General features: G+C 40.4%; 2 protein-coding genes and 1 pseudogene across 3 annotated transcripts; 1 reads left to right on the top strand and 2 right to left on the bottom strand.

Moving 5' to 3' along the window:
- Positions 1-3,163: 3,163 nt before the first annotated feature.
- On the bottom strand, positions 3,164-6,376 carry hmgn1a (high mobility group nucleosome binding domain 1a). Its single transcript, XM_084558564.1, has 6 exons — positions 6,210-6,376; positions 5,124-5,153; positions 4,289-4,318; positions 4,117-4,167; positions 3,898-4,020; positions 3,164-3,810 (listed from the first exon to the last, which is right to left on the bottom strand). Exons 1-6 carry the CDS (start codon positions 6,222-6,224, stop codon positions 3,757-3,759), a joined length of 303 nt encoding a protein of 100 aa, XP_084414690.1. The 5' UTR covers positions 6,225-6,376; the 3' UTR covers positions 3,164-3,756.
- Positions 6,377-6,807: 431 nt separating this feature from the next.
- get1 (guided entry of tail-anchored proteins factor 1) lies at positions 6,808-9,374 on the top strand. Its single transcript, XM_084559170.1, has 5 exons — positions 6,808-6,994; positions 7,434-7,599; positions 8,443-8,510; positions 8,736-8,850; positions 9,020-9,374. Exons 1-5 carry the CDS (start codon positions 6,905-6,907, stop codon positions 9,091-9,093), a joined length of 513 nt encoding a protein of 170 aa, XP_084415296.1. The 5' UTR covers positions 6,808-6,904; the 3' UTR covers positions 9,094-9,374.
- Positions 9,375-9,515: 141 nt separating this feature from the next.
- LOC311498014 lies at positions 9,516-16,057 on the bottom strand (annotated as a pseudogene). The gene is made up of 8 exons: positions 15,829-16,057; positions 15,475-15,749; positions 14,032-14,274; positions 13,780-13,917; positions 10,568-10,637; positions 10,361-10,488; positions 10,147-10,252; positions 9,516-9,978 (listed from the first exon to the last, which is right to left on the bottom strand). The product of its transcript is annotated as an uncharacterized misc_RNA (transcript).
- Positions 16,058-16,535: the final 478 nt, after the last annotated feature.

Genomic DNA, 16,535 nt, shown 5'->3' with positions numbered 1-16,535 from the left:
ATACAGTATAAATTATTATTATTATATTTATTATTATTTTGTGTGTTTTATTCAACTTTTGTACACTCTTGGTGTTCTTGGTCGAAAATGATTGGTCATTAGAAATGATTGGGGGAGACACAATTAGTGTAAAAAAGTGAGCTCAGGTACATCCTCTTTTGTGAGATGGAAACATGCACACACCTTGGGTTCCCTAGCAACCACTACGGGAACCTTTGACCAGTAGAGTGTCTTTCCCACACGAACAACACCTGTTGGCAATTCTCACAGAAAGTTACAACATCGTTTCATTAATATTGAACTTTTCTCATAGCTTTGCTATATAATGCTTTGTTGAGGCCTTGTGCGCAGTTAATTGTGTGGCAGCACCATTGCAGATTGATATACCCTAATTACGTACTTTGCTGAGGTTTGTTGGGGGAGCAGTACCAGCATAAAGAACATAAATAGGATCGACAAATTGATCGGAAAGGCTGGTCACGTTATTGGCAGAAGGGACAGGAGGACACTGGACAAACTGCTCTTCATTATGGACAGTCCATCTCATCCACTACACCAGACTACAGAGGGGCAGCGAAGCTCATTCTCCAACAGACTGATTCCCACAGTGAGCGCTTCAGGACTTCTTTCATACCATTCTCAGTCCAGCTGTACAACAACTCACCTTTCTGCAACAGATAACTCCATGTTATTCATGTTAATGCACACTATTACACCATACTATCATTCCTGCATATCTAATATATATTCTTCCCTCTTTGTTTCTTGTACATTTGTTCATATGCTAATTGTGTACTTTTTTTGCTTATACTATTTTATGTTATTTTACTAGATTTTACTTCATTTTACTTAACAAGTGTGTTTTATGTGCAACTAAGCTACTGTGACCAAGCAATTTCCCTTGTAGATCATTAAAGTCTGTCTAAGTCTTAAGTCTAAGTCTAAGTCTAAGTAAGTGAGGCTCTTGATTATATATTTGATCACTTCACTGGTGAGGAGGAGAGACGCTGGGGAACTGACAGTGAGGATGGATTAGATGAGCAAGTGTCAGAAGCTAAAGATGACACAGAATATAATCCAGACCAAGAAATAATTTATGGGGAGGAATCCAGTGATGGAGAGGATGGCCATGCTGAGGCTGCTGTGTTTTTATACCCACCTGACTATCGTGGTAGGCTTTTAACTGAAAATGAGGATGAGGATGACCCCAGGACCTACAAAATATGCCGTAACCTGGATTGATGACATCAGATCCTGCTTTAGACTGTTCCTGACTGAGTCCATTGAAATCATAGTGGTAAACATGATGAACCTGGAGGAGAAACACATTTACAGAGACATTGAGGCATATATGGGTCTTTTGATTTTGACTGGTGCGTACAGATCCAGAAACGATTCTACAAACAGTTCATGGGATGCAGAGTCTGGTCGGACAATTTTTGGGCCACCACGTCACCTGCTGGAATTTCGCGTGTTGTCACGGGTGATTCGCTTTGACAACCATCATACAAGACCAGGCCGTCGTTTACAAGACAAACTGACAGCGATCAGACAAGTTTGGGACAAGTGGGTGGAGCGCCTGCCACTCATTTATAACCCAAGTCCAAACGTCACATTGGATGAGCGTATGGTCGCTTTTATGGGACGCTGCCCTTTCAAACAGTATATGCCAAGGAAGCATCTAAAAATGGCACAGAGATATGGGCAACATGTGATGCCAGGACAAATTATGCCTGGAACATGCAGGTTTATACCAGGAAACCTGTGGACAGTGTTTATGAAAAGAACTGAGGAAAGCGTGTGGTTCTGGAAATGACTGCATAACATAACATGTGTCAAGTGTAGTTTTGGCATAATGTCTTTGTACTCAAATAAAAACAGGATGGCTACAAAAAAAATGTGTTTAGTTAAATCAATCACTAACAATTGGAAGGAACATGGCATTTGTATAAATCTGCCTACAAAGCGAGGCCACCAAGTCGCTTGTGATCAAAAGTTTGCCTTTTGGCCATCAGACTACGTTTGGCGGACACCAAACACTGCACATCACACCAAACACATCATCTCCACCGTGATGTTGTGGGTTTGCTTATCAACACCAGGCAGCACAGCTTGTAAATGCAGAGAATATAATAAATGCAGCAAAATATAGTTACGATTTGACTCAGTCTGCAAGAGAACTACGACCTGGGAGAAAATCCAAGTGCAGTTATCGTGGCCAAAGGTGCAGGGGTGAATACTTACACAATCAGTTATTTTACATTATATATTTTTAATGAATTAGTATGACTTTGTAGAAAACAATTTTCACTTCAACAGTAAAGCACTGATATTTGTTCTTGAACTGAGGAACGTACTGTATGTAACTCAAAGCTAACTTCAGATGAAGAGACTGAGATACAACACAAAGCTCCAGAAAAATCTTGGCAGTTAATCTTGTTTGACCGTCATTGACCATTATACCCTTTCTCTATTTTGTTGTTCCTGGGTAATTCGATCTCCAGCCCTCAAAAAACTCTTTAAACTTGTGCGTCTTGGAGGTAAAAACACTCTTGACATAACAGATCACCTGTCTGTGTGCACATTAAAGAGCTGTAGACTTCAATAAATTATCTGGAAACGCAAGGTGAAGGTATTTTTCTTCTCGTTTTCTACTGCCTATTAATACAATGTCACTACAGCAAGACAAACCTGGATTATCAACAAAACCCTAAAAGGTCTTGAACTGAATGGCTCTGCTTTAATCACACCCTGAGGCTATTAGACAAAGTCTAAATAATTTGCATTATTTCATATGCTTAAATGAGGCCTCTTTAAAAAATATAGTTTTAGTCAAATGACTAGCAAATCTAGCACCAGGCACAAATATACAGGAAAGACAAAGCAAGAGTCAAATGGCCTTTTCACTTCCTCTAGCATATCAATCTGACCACCGTTGTTAAGTTGCAAGTTTCTTTTCACATTTAATTAATTTTGTGCAATAATATCCACCAGATAAACACAAATGAGGTTTAAATCAAAATCAGCTTTAAATGTAATGGCCAGTTTTAGTGTACTGATGTTCTGCCTATCATCATCAAGTCATACCATCTGAAATACATCCTTTTAGGTCAACCACTGTACTCTGGACGAATACAATACATAATTGATGAGAAACAAACACTTAAAAGAAATTCCCACTTTAATTGGCATTTTATACTCGCCACAACAAAGTTTTCTTAAAGGACACTGTACATTGGTAGAGAAATCCCAACACCATACAGGCTAACTACTGTAATGTATTTTGGTCTGAGCATAGCCGAGAACATGGATCAATTTAATTGTCCTCAAATGTACCATAAAATAAAAACAAAAATCAATCCAACCAGGTTGTGAACAAGGCCTTACTAAGCATAGAACACAACTCTCAAATCGTCCTATTATGTAACAAACACATAGCATTACGAAGTATTTAAAATTGTACAGGACACAAAAATCCCTCGATGCTTCAGGAATGTCTCAGGTAAACTTTTCCATTCCTCATAAAAGCATGATTGCATGTAAAGCAAGAAAACTACAACCTAAAGACACAAAGACCACAATGACAGAAGCTTTCCCTTCACAGAACTCATACACTGAATGGAAATTTTAGTATTAAAAAAAATGCAATCACATCCCTAAAAACATTGCCATTTTAAGAAAATAGTAGATAAAAATATTCTCTGCATTTTACAACAAAGGAGGAAAAGGGAGCTTTGGCAAGTAAGTTGAGTGATGTCACTCTGCTGCTTTGTCATCTTCAGCCTTTCCCTCCTCTTCTTCCGCTGCAGCCTGCAGGGAGAAAACACATTTATGTTCTGTTCTTTTTTTGCCACAGTGCAAAGAGCAAATTTTCACAAAAAGGCAAAGTGAAAATACCTCGTCAGCTTTGGCCTCGCCATTTTCTGCTGGAACCTCTTCTTTCTCTGCCTTGGGTTCTTCTTTCTTCTCTTCTGCCTTAGCCTTCGCTGGCTCTTTCACCTTTTTGTTCTTGGGAGGTGCCTGTCATGTCAACAACAAGTCGAGTGTCAGAAAACAGAGAAGTGTAACTTAAACGGACACAGCACTCGTGCTGACCAGCAAGATTTCTCTTTTTACCTTTGTCTTTTCCGGCTGTGGTTTTGGCTGCGTCTCTGGCTGCGTCTCTCTCTGTAAAACACACGCCGATACAATTATGAGCCAAACTACACCAACACAAATTGCAGATTGTGCAAAGAATCATTAAATCATTAAAAATGCAAGGATCTTTGCTGGACTGTGTAGAACTTACATCTGACAACCTTTGAGACTTTCTCCTTGGCTGAAAAAGAGACACAGAATTAGGTTTCAGTTCAGTCAAATATTAATGCTGCGTTATGAGCAGAAAAGGGAGCAACCATGCGCCTCTACACATGTTCAGAAATCTATACACCAGAATCGTTTTCCATGTCTGAGCAAAAATAGTTCACATACTGACAGACCAAAACAACCAAAATAAAAATCACAGAGGTGGAAACAAAACACCCCCAACACAGGAAATCTACAGTGTAACTTTCAAGCTAGCTCACTGAAACTACTATAGACCGAAACATGAATCACTTCTGAGCACGCTCATTCTATGAAGTCTAAATAATGCACACTCAGCAGGGAAGTCCAGGGAAAATCTTATGCTGCATAATTGGACCATATATGTACAGTGGCCTCTTGAGGTCAGAGATGAACATTGCATTGTGGAGTTTTATGCAGCACTCTTACCATTTCCCTGAAATGTGTTTTTGCACTGAGAGAGGTTTTGTTTTTGAATTTTTAAACTGAGTGCCAGGGTCCTTAATTTAAAAGGGTAAATAGAATAGTATTAACCAGCGCCCCCTAAAGGCTGTGCTGCGCATGAACCCCAGCAGACTGTAATTACCTGTGCATTAAAACCACAATAATTGACACAATTATCCTTACAACTCCAGTTTCTCGCTTGCAGGATTAAAATTGGGCAGCATTAAAGTATATTTAAAGGCAACTTGTATCAATCAAGACTTTCGCTTTGTGGTGACAAAAAGTAGAACAAAATGTCCATTTGGGGAGTCTGCATAGGTTTAGGCCAGCCTGGATGTCAAAACCTGAATACTAACCTCTGCGCTGGCATCTCCATCACTGGTAGCCTGTGGATGACAGAGAGAGGGAGAAAGAGTTTAATAAACCAAGAGGAATAACCATTCATGAGTGAGCTAAAGTGGGTGTGTAACGCAAACGGGGGGGGGATGGGCACCTCTCCCTTCCCTTAAGTCACAAAGACATTATGCAATCTGTAGGTGGGGAGGGGTCTCATCGGATGTGTTTCTAACCTGACTGAGAATGTTTTCCTAGTTTTAAACCATTTTCAAACGAAGCGTAGCGGCGCATCATTCACGGTGTGTTTCCTTATGCAAGCGTGGTGCTGGAAGAAGAGGGGCGCAGGGTCGCTCCATCTCCACATGCGCTCCAAACATCAGTTAGGGGAAATCCGTTTATGGTTCCCAACGTGGCTAAACTTAAGGAAATCCGCCATTATAACACGAGCCTGAGTTAACACTGACCAGATGTGTCGCTGTCTTTTCGAGGATATAGCGGCTGCCATGACGGTCTTAAAGAAAAGATCGTACACCTCGAGAGTGACGCGCACCAGCTTTCCAGTGCGCACAGAGGACCGAATCCAAACAGTGCGCGCTACCAAAACGATGTAATAGGTCGACATATCACGAGTGCAAACATCTAACCATATACTAGGGTGTACAATCCAGGAAGAGGTCAAAGGCCCAAAGGCAATAACGTAAGAATATACTCTTAACTGGCAACCTGTGCATCGACGGTATGGCTACACCCCTTTGTTTGATCTTTGCACATAGTGGAGATTTATTACATTAATCACGGAGATATTATCAACTCAGCTGACGCAGCAGTCGCATTAGACAAGACCGTGCAATCCACAGACTTGTTCGATGAAAGCATGCAAGTAAAAAGGCGCCACTTCCCTGTACCATCAGCAGACCTGAGCGCAGCAAAGGTGGACTCCATGCGCGCACATGGACACGCCGCAGCATTTCTAACCCTTACATTAACAGCTCCCACACAGCGGGAAAACACACATAGAACAACGTGTCCCTTTAAGTCTTACCATCCTAAAATGTTAAATATGCAACATGCATCATGTTCCGGGAAAAGCATACGTTTTAACTTACTTTCTTTCTCCCCATTGTTGCTTAGGTTGCAGAGATTAAAGAGCCTCGTACGGGTTAGGAAACTAAGTGAAATGTGGGTCTGCCCTGCACCTACACCTCAACAGCAGCCTCTGTAACTTAACATAAACCTCCCTCCAGTACCAGAACTAGCTCAAACCGGATTGGATCCCCCTATCGGTACATTGGATCCCCTATCCTACCAACCTACCAGGAAGAGTGAGCCCCCGCCCCTTACTTCCAGTGATTGGCTTCGAGGTCGACGAAGCATATTTTTGAACCATAACATTTTACCTGTGTGGGCAGGAGAGCGTGCCAATCAGTCACCGCGGACGGCTCTCACTTTTTAATCACGCTCCGCTGTACACATGGGTGTGTGCAGGACCTGAGGAATGCTCAACAGCCACGGGGTTGTTGTGTAAGAATGTACACAAACACGAGTACAAAAATAGTGTCATGTAACACCACCAAAGTGGATATAAATCACCTCCAATCACGTCTAATATATTATAAATGCACTACATTACTTTGCGTTGTAATCCCGAGGTGTTTTTTTTTTTTTTTTTTTAAGATGGCCATCGTGTAACATCAGCGATTACCAGTATAACCTGTCTTGAGGTCACGTAACTGTGAATCCAGCAGCTCCACAGCTGCAAGAAGGAGGAAGCTGACTGGAGGAAGAGGAGGAGGGAAAAAACATGGCGGCCGGTTATGCGTGGTTTTTGGTGCTGGGCTCGGTTTTTCTCTGCAATCTTATGAAAACACTACTTCCGACCATATCTTCGTTCGTAAGTCGTGGGGTCTCTTGCATATAATTCGCATGTAAAATCACCAAGCTATGCACTCTAAATGCTACTGTAATAGTTTTAGTCTCCTATCACAGATAGCAGATCGTTGTTTACTAGCTTAGCCTAACAGCTAATGCTAAATGTCCAATTCTAGCTAGCCAGTTAGCTTGAAACATTAGCCAAAGGGTGGGGTTTTATGAATAGTTACAACACATACGTGAGATACATTTTTTTATCTTGTCATTTGTACGTTGGGGAAATTGATAAGCTAACGGTGTTAACAGTCTAGCTTTAGCCACCTGACGTAGCCTATTTACAAAGTCACTGTGCCATTCGTGGGTAATTCACTTATTCCTGTCTAGAAGGAACTGTGATTGAGCTTCAGTTGTCTACATTGCAGTCCACTTTGCTTAGTAGTGCCCTTTGTTTTCCTCTCCAGCTCACAAAGATGGTGCAGAAGGATGCTGAGCAGGAGAGTGAGATGAGGGCAGAAATCCAAGAGATGAAGAAGGAGCAGTCCTCCATTAGCATGATGGATGAGTTTGCTAGATACGCCAGGCTGGAGCGCAAGATCAACAAGACAACAGACAAACTGAAAACACACGGTAAGAACAAATGTAATGACTGACATCCAGAAGATGGAGGACTTCAAAATGAAGCCAGGAAATCATTGAGAAGCTAATTACAATGCAGTGTAGCTTTGATGTTGATGTTGAAACGTGACCAACTTTATGCTTCTTTGCAGGACGGTTTAGTTTTGTTATTTGCTCAAAGCCCTGCATGTTCATAGCTTAAGAAAATACAAGACAATAATCTGTCACTTTGGCTGTAAAAGGGACATATGGCGTATGTACTACATCAGATTCATACATTAAAACAGAAGGAAGTGGCTGGTGGTTTTGGATGCTTTCTTGGTAAGGTTTGCTGGGAACAGCTGCTGTTCTTCATCCACAGCCTCAGAATTAGCCTGTGAATGAACTGGAAGTGTATGGAGCGATGGTACAGTACACGGCAGTGTAAAGGCTGATTGTGTCAAAAAACTGTTCTCAAAACTGCATGCTAATTTTACTTTGAATCTCTTGTTAACAACCTTCACTGTCTGTGTTGTTCTCTATATGAATTATACCACTCATATCTCCCACATTTTTTGTAATAAACTCCCCAAAACGTACTAAAGCGTTAATTTGTGTAGTTTGTGCAGATGACATAATGTCTAATAGACAAGATCTTACACGGTGTTGTCACTTTTCCGTGTTACCCTGTAACTGGGTGGCACACATTGAACAACTGCTCAAATCTCAGATGGTTTCAGTGTTTCAAATAATGAAGTAAAGCCAAATCTGATTAAACGCACCCTGCACCGGGTCAGTCTGAAAACCCTGAGGCTGTACATCCACAAAATAGTCACTATTTTGAAACTTACGTTTCCATATTTCCTCATTTTGCAGTGAAATCAAGAACTGCTCAACAAGCCAAGATGAAGTGGGTCGTGAACATAGTCTTTTACATACTGCAGGTAAGTCAAAGTACAGTTTCATTGCAGTTTCTCATGTTGCTATGGGACCATAACATGTAAACACAAGCTATTTCTTGGATCCAAAACCTCCAGTTAATTTTATTGAATGTTTAATAACAAATGTTTTATTCTGATTATTTTAGAAAAAAATAATATATATATTGACAGTGTCATGACAAGTAGCTATTACTCATAACCTACGTATTTGTTTCTGTTACTTGTCAGGCTGCTCTGATGATCTCATTGATATGGAGGTATTACTCTGATCCAGTGACTGTGGTACCCAGTAAATGGATTGCCCCTGTGGAGCGGCTCGTGGCTTTCCCTACAGGAGTGGCAGGTAATTTCTCTCTTTTTTTTTTTTTAAATATTTTATAAAATATAAGATGATTCCTAAACAAGGCATGCATAACGACTAATTTATAACTTTTTAATACACATATTTTTTATTTTATAGATTATTTTGTTTTACTAACTGAAACACAAAGCTCATGAATGTCTTCTTTCAGGTGGAGTGGGAATCACATGCTGGCTGGTGGTTTGCAACAAAGTAGTCACACTGGGACTTAATGCCTTCAGCTAGAGACCCCGGCTAGTGATTACAAGAGTTAAACACATTTCTTTGCTAAAGTTTCGCTCAGATTTTTCTTCATGATGAAAGTTACAATTTTGTTCCTTCATTTTCTCTCAGCTTACCTAAATGTAAGAACGTAAAAATGCAGTGCATTTTTCATTAATTTATTATTGTCATTTTGTGTTGAATTGTCTTGTTTTGTTGAGATGATTGTGTTCTAAAATGACAGATGTTTGGATTGTATATTATTTCAAAACAGTGGGTTTGATATGTTGAAATTCATTTTTAATAAAAGAAAATGTGAGAAAATCTTGTTTTTATTGGAACTTTGCAAATTAGGACGACTAGCTTTGATGACATAAAATCAGAAATGATTAACGTAAAGGGGATACATTTTAGGAAAAGTTTGAGAAAGAAGTCTTACAGTTTTACAGTGAAAATTTATTCAGTGGTTCAAACCACCATTATCTGTATGGAAGCAGGAAGGAATAACTAACCCATTCAGTGACCTCACTTAAACTGAAGATCTTCTGTTTTTCATTCAGTCTGATGTCAGTCTTTTCATGGAGTTTCCATCTATTAGATGAAGGTCATGTGTCTCAGTGCTGAGGATCTCCAGCTTCATCGTGCTCTGTGTGCTTTGACGTGGACTCTTGTCCTCATTGCTGAAGGCAGGTATTCCATTGTGCAGGTTCTCAGTAGCTTGTTTGAAGGCGTAGTTGCGTCGGATTTTTGGGAGCTTGTATTGTTCTCTCTTAAGTTCTGCTGCATTCAGTGATTTTTCCAAAATGGAGGGCACCTCAGTTTCAAGTTGTGTCTCCTGATTTTTTTCTAACACTTGTGGAGTCTCTGATGCTTCCTCCTCTTTGGCTCGGTCTTCCTCACTTTGGTGTTCTGGGCTCTCGTCTGCAGAGCTTCTCTCTTCACTGGTGTCTAAAAACAAATATTTAGATATTTTCATTTGGAAAAATACCTTAAGATTTATGGTGGTTGCATATTCCAGGTAGATTTATAGCAGGATTAGCACCCCTTTGTATGTATATAAAAAGATCTTGCCTGCACATATCTCCACATCCTCCTGATGATTCTCTTCAAATGTGGCATTTGGAAAATCCTTTCTCTCTGCATTTTCTATAACCAGAGACTCTTGCACTGGACTGTAACAACACTGAAAAGATGCAAAGATTATCAGATGAGAGTCATTAGATGGATGACACTAAAGTGAATCCAGACAAAGAGTAGGTCTTTGGTCTACTAAAATCCCAGAATTATGTACCACATTCACAGGGCTCTCCTGCTGTTCCAGCTTCTCCTCCGTCTCAAAGTATTCCGTCTCCAAAACACTTGCAGCATCAGTGGGGGGAAGAACTATTCCCTCTGTCTGAACCATCTTGTGTTCCCTAGCTAGAAAGCAGAAACCGGTCTCAGACAGCAGACTAGCTTTTCACATGCTGTGTCAAATAATCCTGTTTTCTATCTGCACCTTTTTTGCTTGATCCTTTTAGGAATCTGTGAGAGTAAATGTTATGTTTCTCCAGGTCCCTCTCTCTGTCCTGCATTAAGAAAAACAAAATATATTTTCACTTATCTTAATAAGCCTGATGTACTGTATTTATGGGACACGTAACCAAGAGACAGAATAACATTAAAATTATATATATATATACAGTACATGCTACATATTTTAGAAACTACTCCTGCATCCCTGTAACTACGCCAACTCACAGGAAGAAGTCTATGTACAATTACAAGCACAAGTATTGACTGCAAAATGTAGTTAAGTATGATCAGATATACTTTTATTGATCCCTGTAGGAGAAATTCATGGTGACACGGTAGCATTAAGATAAGATACAGAAAAAATAAAGAGACAGTAAAGTGCTTATAGACATGTGCTAAGAAAGTAACTGTAATGTTGTTATTGTTCGCAATATGACATCTGTACAATAAATATGGAAATACACACAGTATCACCAGTAAATTGTACTGTGGTTGTGGAAGGGCAACAGTGTCTATGCAAGTATGACCATGTCCAAAAGGTAGGAAAGAAGAATTAATAGAGAAAAACTGTTAACGACTCATAGAAATCTGAAATGGGACCCTAACTACACCCTGCTTTTTATAAGACATCAGAAGTCAAAAAGGTTGGAAACTACTGGTTTTAACTCTAACAATATGTTGGATGTTGTTGTGTTTCCGTTGTGTAAAATCTCCATCTCAAAAGCTGTCAAATAAATGAAATGCAATAGAAAATAAGATATTTCCCTCTGGAATGTTGTAGAGTGGACATCTAGAGGCAACATTTAAAGACAGTACAAGTACTTCAACATTGTACTTGATGGAATACTAGATAGATAGATAGATAGATAGATAGACAGATAGATGGATCGATAGATAGATAGATGTTATTACTCCAGCAAAGGAAATTGTTATGTTACATTACAACAGCAGAATACAATAAAATACAAAGAAAATATATACCAAAGTTAAAAACAGCTCTTAAATGTTATATATACATATATATGTGTATATATATATATATATATATATATATATATATATATATATATATATATATATATATATGTCTGAACCATCTATGATACCATAGGTACCATTATATTTAAGTAAGTATAATGATACATATCTTATGTACACTACCGGTCAAAAGTCAAAAAGGTCAAAAGTTTTAGAACACCACACTTTTTCCATTTTTTTACTGAAAATTATTCAGTTTAGTGTCTCATTGCACTCTGAAATGAAAGCATAGAACAAATAAGCCATTTGAGTTGAAAAAGAAATCATGGAATCAATTTATAGACCAAAATGTATTCTAAACTTTTGACTCATCAAAGTAGCCACCTTTGGCAGATATAACAGCTGAACACGCTTGTGGCATTCTTTCTACAATAGACCACTGGCCACTCCATGTTTTCAAGCTTACCATCTTGTTATTTTTTCCTGAGTTGGTTCTGGCATAGCTTGTGTTTTGGGTCATTATCTTGCTGTAGGATGAACCTCTGACCAACTAGGCGCACCAGAGGGTATTGCATGGCGCTGCAGAATGCTGTGGTAGCCGTTTTGGTTCAGGATGCCTCTCACTCTGTACAAGTCACCGACCCTGGATCCAGCAAAACAGCCCCAGACCATCACACTTCCTCCTCCATGTCTGACAGTTGATGTCACACACTGTGGAACCATCCTCTCGCCTACTTGACGGCGTACAAAGATCCTGCGTGATGAACCGAAGATTTGAAATTTTGATTCATCAGTCCATAATACCTTCTTCCAGTCTTCAATAGTCCAATGGCGGTGTTTCATGGCCCAGGCGAGCCTCTTTGTCTTATTCTGACATCTTAGCAACGGCTTTCTTGCTGCAACTCATCCTGTCAAACCTGCAGCTCGAAGTCTTCTCTTCACAGTTGAAACTGAGACTTGCTTACTACGACCACTATTAAGCTGTGCTTGAAGCTGTTGTCCTGTGAGCCGCCTATCATGCAAGCTGTTAACTCTCAGAAACTTGTCCTCTGATTCAGTTGTGGCTTTGGGTCTGCCAGACCTCTTCCTGTCAGAGTTTCCCCCAGTTTCTGAGTGCCTTTTGATGGTGAAGAAAACTGTACTGACACCTTGACTTTCTTTGCAATTTCCCTGTAGGAAAGACCTACATTTCTAAGTGTTATGATGGTCTGTCTCTCTTCCATTGTTAATTGCCTTTTTCTCGCCATTTTTGTAGCAACACACTACTTTCTGCAGTACAATACTGTTCACCTGATGCTCATGAGGGTCTGCTACCACAGTGTGTTCCAACACTGCTTTTATGCAGACAGAGAGGGTTGTAAGTAACCAAGAAAAGTTGGAACACCTGTAGGAATTAGTAGCACCAGCTTTCAAGGCTGATTCAACCTTCATTGCTGCAGAACAGCTTTAAATTGTTAACCCACTACGTGTTCCCTGAAAGAGGCCTTTTTGTATAATTCTGAAATGTACATTATTTTTCAGTTTTGGGTTACCAAACCTTTTTTTTTTTTAACCTCTGGCTGTTGAGTACTTACCTTTGTACCTTTTCAAGCTATTCATTAGACTTGCACGACTTGAATTGCAATAAATAACTGGAAAAATTGGTGTGTTCTAAAACTTTTGACCGGTAGTGTATATACCGTCGGAAGTATGAACATAGTAAATATGTCAATAAATAAAAAACTTAAGTATGAAAGTATGTTACAGCGTGTAATTGTGTAAGTATAACAGAGTGAGCTAACAGTAGTGCAGAACAGCTCACCTCTAGAGATGAGCTGTTCTACAGCATTATTGCAAACAGCAGGAAGGATTTCCTGAACCGTTCTTTTAAGGCAGCGAAGCTGAATGAGCTCCGCTGTCTATGCAGTCTACTGTGGAGTGGGTGGGATGTCTCCATGTTCTGTCCAATAATGTTGCCAGCCTTAATGATGAGTTAGTTTGTTCACCCAATCGGTGTTGCACGGCTCTTGAGTAAATGTACTTCCTTATTTTTCACCTTTGCCTCACTAATGGTCTGCCGTTTGTGGAACAAACTGATCTTGACATCATCTTCAATATTCAGTCAGACTTCAGTTATGAAATTCCAGCATTCTTAACATGGGACTGCAAACTGGAAATGCTTATAGACTGGGAATTAAATTATATTGTGGGAGACACTGCTACCACCTATTAGCTCACCTGGATTTCATTGGCTAGCTGATATATTTCCTCTTGCAGAAAGAAGGATATCTTTTTCGCCTCGTTGCTCTTTCTTTGTTCAGTGACTATTTGGCGATTGAAAGAGGCCTTGCACAACTCCATATTCTTCTCCATGTTCTAGAATACAGTGAAAAATGAAAAGAAATTGTTAGTATGACTTCTTAGGGATGTGACACTGACTCTCACAAACAGTGTCCCTCGCAAATCACAGCGCCCCTTTACTCTTCATACCAGTATCCTCCTGTCCTTCTCCTCCAGCTGGGCAGTGGCCTTAGCCAGCCTCAGGGTGAGTTCCTCTCTCTCCAGAAGGCTGTGGTCCTGGCTGAGCAACTGCAGGTGCTGGAGTGTGGCCTTGGTGTTTAGCAGCTTGTTTTCTGTGGCCTGTAGCTGCCTTGCTAGGCTGTCGCGACAGGTGCGAGTCTCGCGAAGCAATCTCTGAAGAGCTCGGGTCTCATTGTTGTGCTTGGTTAAAATCTGGAAATCAATATAACGTGAGGAAGAATTGGAAAGCTGATGTTACTGGTGCTGGAAGAATATGCAGGTATCATTTGAGACAATGCACAGTTGACCAAAAGTCGATTTCTGCCCAGAGAAAATGGAAAGGAGAAGCTAGTGGCTACAGAAGCAGCTTTGGGACTGTGATGTCACTGGTTGAATCCCCTCTATGTCCTTGGCTAAGGTGCCTTAAGCAAGCGCCTAAAAACCCCAAACTGTTCCCTGGGTGCCTTGCATTGCTGCCCACTGTGTTCGCTTGGATAGGTTTTATGCAGAATTCCTGTCATAATTGGAAACAAAGAAACACTGCATTCCTGCATAAGAACCTCATCCTGTCTGTGAATGAATTCTGAATTATACCAGCAAATTCAAAAAGAGCTGAATATTAACAGAAACTGGGTCATGCAGCAAGACATCGACCCCAAGCACACAAGTTGTGCAAGACAATGGTTAAAGAAGAACAAAAGAATTGTTTTGGAATTGCCAAGTCAACGTCCTGACCTTAATCCAATAAAAACTTTGTATTAGGACCTGAAGCGAGCAGTTCATGTGAGGAAACCCATCAACATCTCAGAAATGAAGTGGTTCTGAACTAAGGAATGGGCTAAAATCCCTCCCAGCCACTGTAGATGACTGATTAGCAGTTACCAAAAACATTTAGTTCAGCTGTTATTGCTACGCAAAGGGGTTCATACAGGATACTAAAAACAAGGGTTCACTAACTTTTGCAAATCACAAATATGTACAAATTAGTAACTTTCTTGAATAAATATATACACAAGTATATGTCTGTCTCATGGCCCTGCGATAGACTGGCGGCCTGTCCAGGGTGTACCCCTGCCTCTCGCCCGATGACAGCTGGGATAGGCTCCAGCAGACCCCCGCGACCGTTAACAGGAATAACCGGGTATAGAAAATGAATGAATGAATGAATGAATGTCTGTCTCACTTGTTTGATTGGGTTCTCTTTGACTACTGTTTTAAATCATTCTTGTGCAGACTCGTAGAATATTCTGAGGGGCGCAAAAAGTTTTAAGTGGCACTGTATATACACTGCAAATAAAGCTGATTTGATATGAGAATAGGTACCCACCAAACGCAGTAACAATGATACGTTTGACAATGACACAAAACGGAGTGAGCATGACAGAGGCCAAGATAACCAACCAGCCAACCCACCTGTGAAACACTGCCATCTAAGTCTTGGAAGTGCTGCAGTGCCATCATGTGGCGATACTGCAGCCTCTTCATCAGTTTGTTCTCAGTCCTGGTCTCCTTCAGCTGCTGCTGCACATCCCAAACCTGGCTCTTCAGCACCTTGATGCTGGTCAACTCTGCAGACGAGGTCCTTGGCTTTGGCCCCTGCATGGCCTGCTTGATTGGAGGCAGCTTCAGGATCTGATGGTGTGCAGTGTAATTTGTCTTCTGCTTGCAGGCCCCCTGAGCTTTCTTACCTAAACAGAACAGAAAATGATGTACGTTTACTCATGTGAATGGCTCCTAAAATGCATTGAGTAGTTTTAAATAAGCTGCCTTTGTCTCCTCCAGGATGCTTCTTGAGTGACGGCGTGGCACCTGGACTCCTGTCTGTAAGAGTGTCAGCTTTGTCTTCACAGTCCCACGAGTGTTGTGGACTTTCGGAGCACAGTCTGGAGGGAGTGGACCAAACGGAGGTGTCACTGCTGCAGCTCACAGCATCACCATCACCCTCCTTTTTGGGACCGAAGTCCCGCTGCATCAGACTCTGCTGTTCCACAAGCATCCCTCCTTCATCCACTTTGAGACAAGAAGGACAGGTTAGGCTTAATGTGCACACATAAGGTAAAAAAAAAAAAAAAAAAGATCAGTTTTCTAAATAAAACAAAAGACTAAGATTGATTAACAAACCTGAATTGTTTCCGATGACCTATGTTTGCTCGCTATTAACAGACCATTGCATCCACAGACTGTTATAGGCTATAGTAAATACCTCCTATTTACTTTACTATCGGTTGCCAGGAACGTTTTTGTAAAGATACTTTCAGGGTTGCCATGGCACCCAGCGGTACAATGGATGAAGACTCAAAACATAAGGAAAAACATTTTTATGGTAAATTAACACTATTAAACTGATATTAATGCCAGATAATCTGATATTGCCGTATTAAATATTAGTTTTGTAATATTTTGAATATTCTTTTTTTTTTTTTTTTTTAATGACGCATTCTGAAAAATCAGAAACCTTTCACGAGTTTGTCAAC

The sequence above is a fragment of the Chelon labrosus genome (assembly GCF_963514085.1).
Source record: "Chelon labrosus genome assembly, chromosome: 13".
Taxonomy (NCBI): domain Eukaryota; kingdom Metazoa; phylum Chordata; class Actinopteri; order Mugiliformes; family Mugilidae; genus Chelon; species Chelon labrosus.
The sequence above is the reverse complement of the archived record's forward strand: the minus strand, read 5'-3'. Positions and strand labels throughout refer to the sequence as shown.

Excerpts from the sequence above, each read along its gene's own strand:
- hmgn1a (XM_084558564.1), bottom strand. Across the intron at positions 4,319-5,123 it reads ATGGAGATGCCAGCGCAGAG|CCAAGGAGAAAGTCTCAAAG; the intron begins GTTAGTATTCAG and ends TCTCTTTTTCAG. Across the intron at positions 4,168-4,288 it reads AGTCTCAAAGGTTGTCAGAT|AGAGAGACGCAGCCAGAGAC; the intron begins GTAAGTTCTACA and ends TGTGTTTTACAG.
- get1 (XM_084559170.1), top strand. The coding sequence starts at position 6,905 with ATGGCGGCCGGTTATGCGTGGTTTTTGGTGCTGGGCTCGGTTTTTCTC. Across the intron at positions 6,995-7,433 it reads TTCCGACCATATCTTCGTTC|CTCACAAAGATGGTGCAGAA; the intron begins GTAAGTCGTGGG and ends TTTCCTCTCCAG. Across the intron at positions 8,851-9,019 it reads TTTCCCTACAGGAGTGGCAG|GTGGAGTGGGAATCACATGC; the intron begins GTAATTTCTCTC and ends GTCTTCTTTCAG.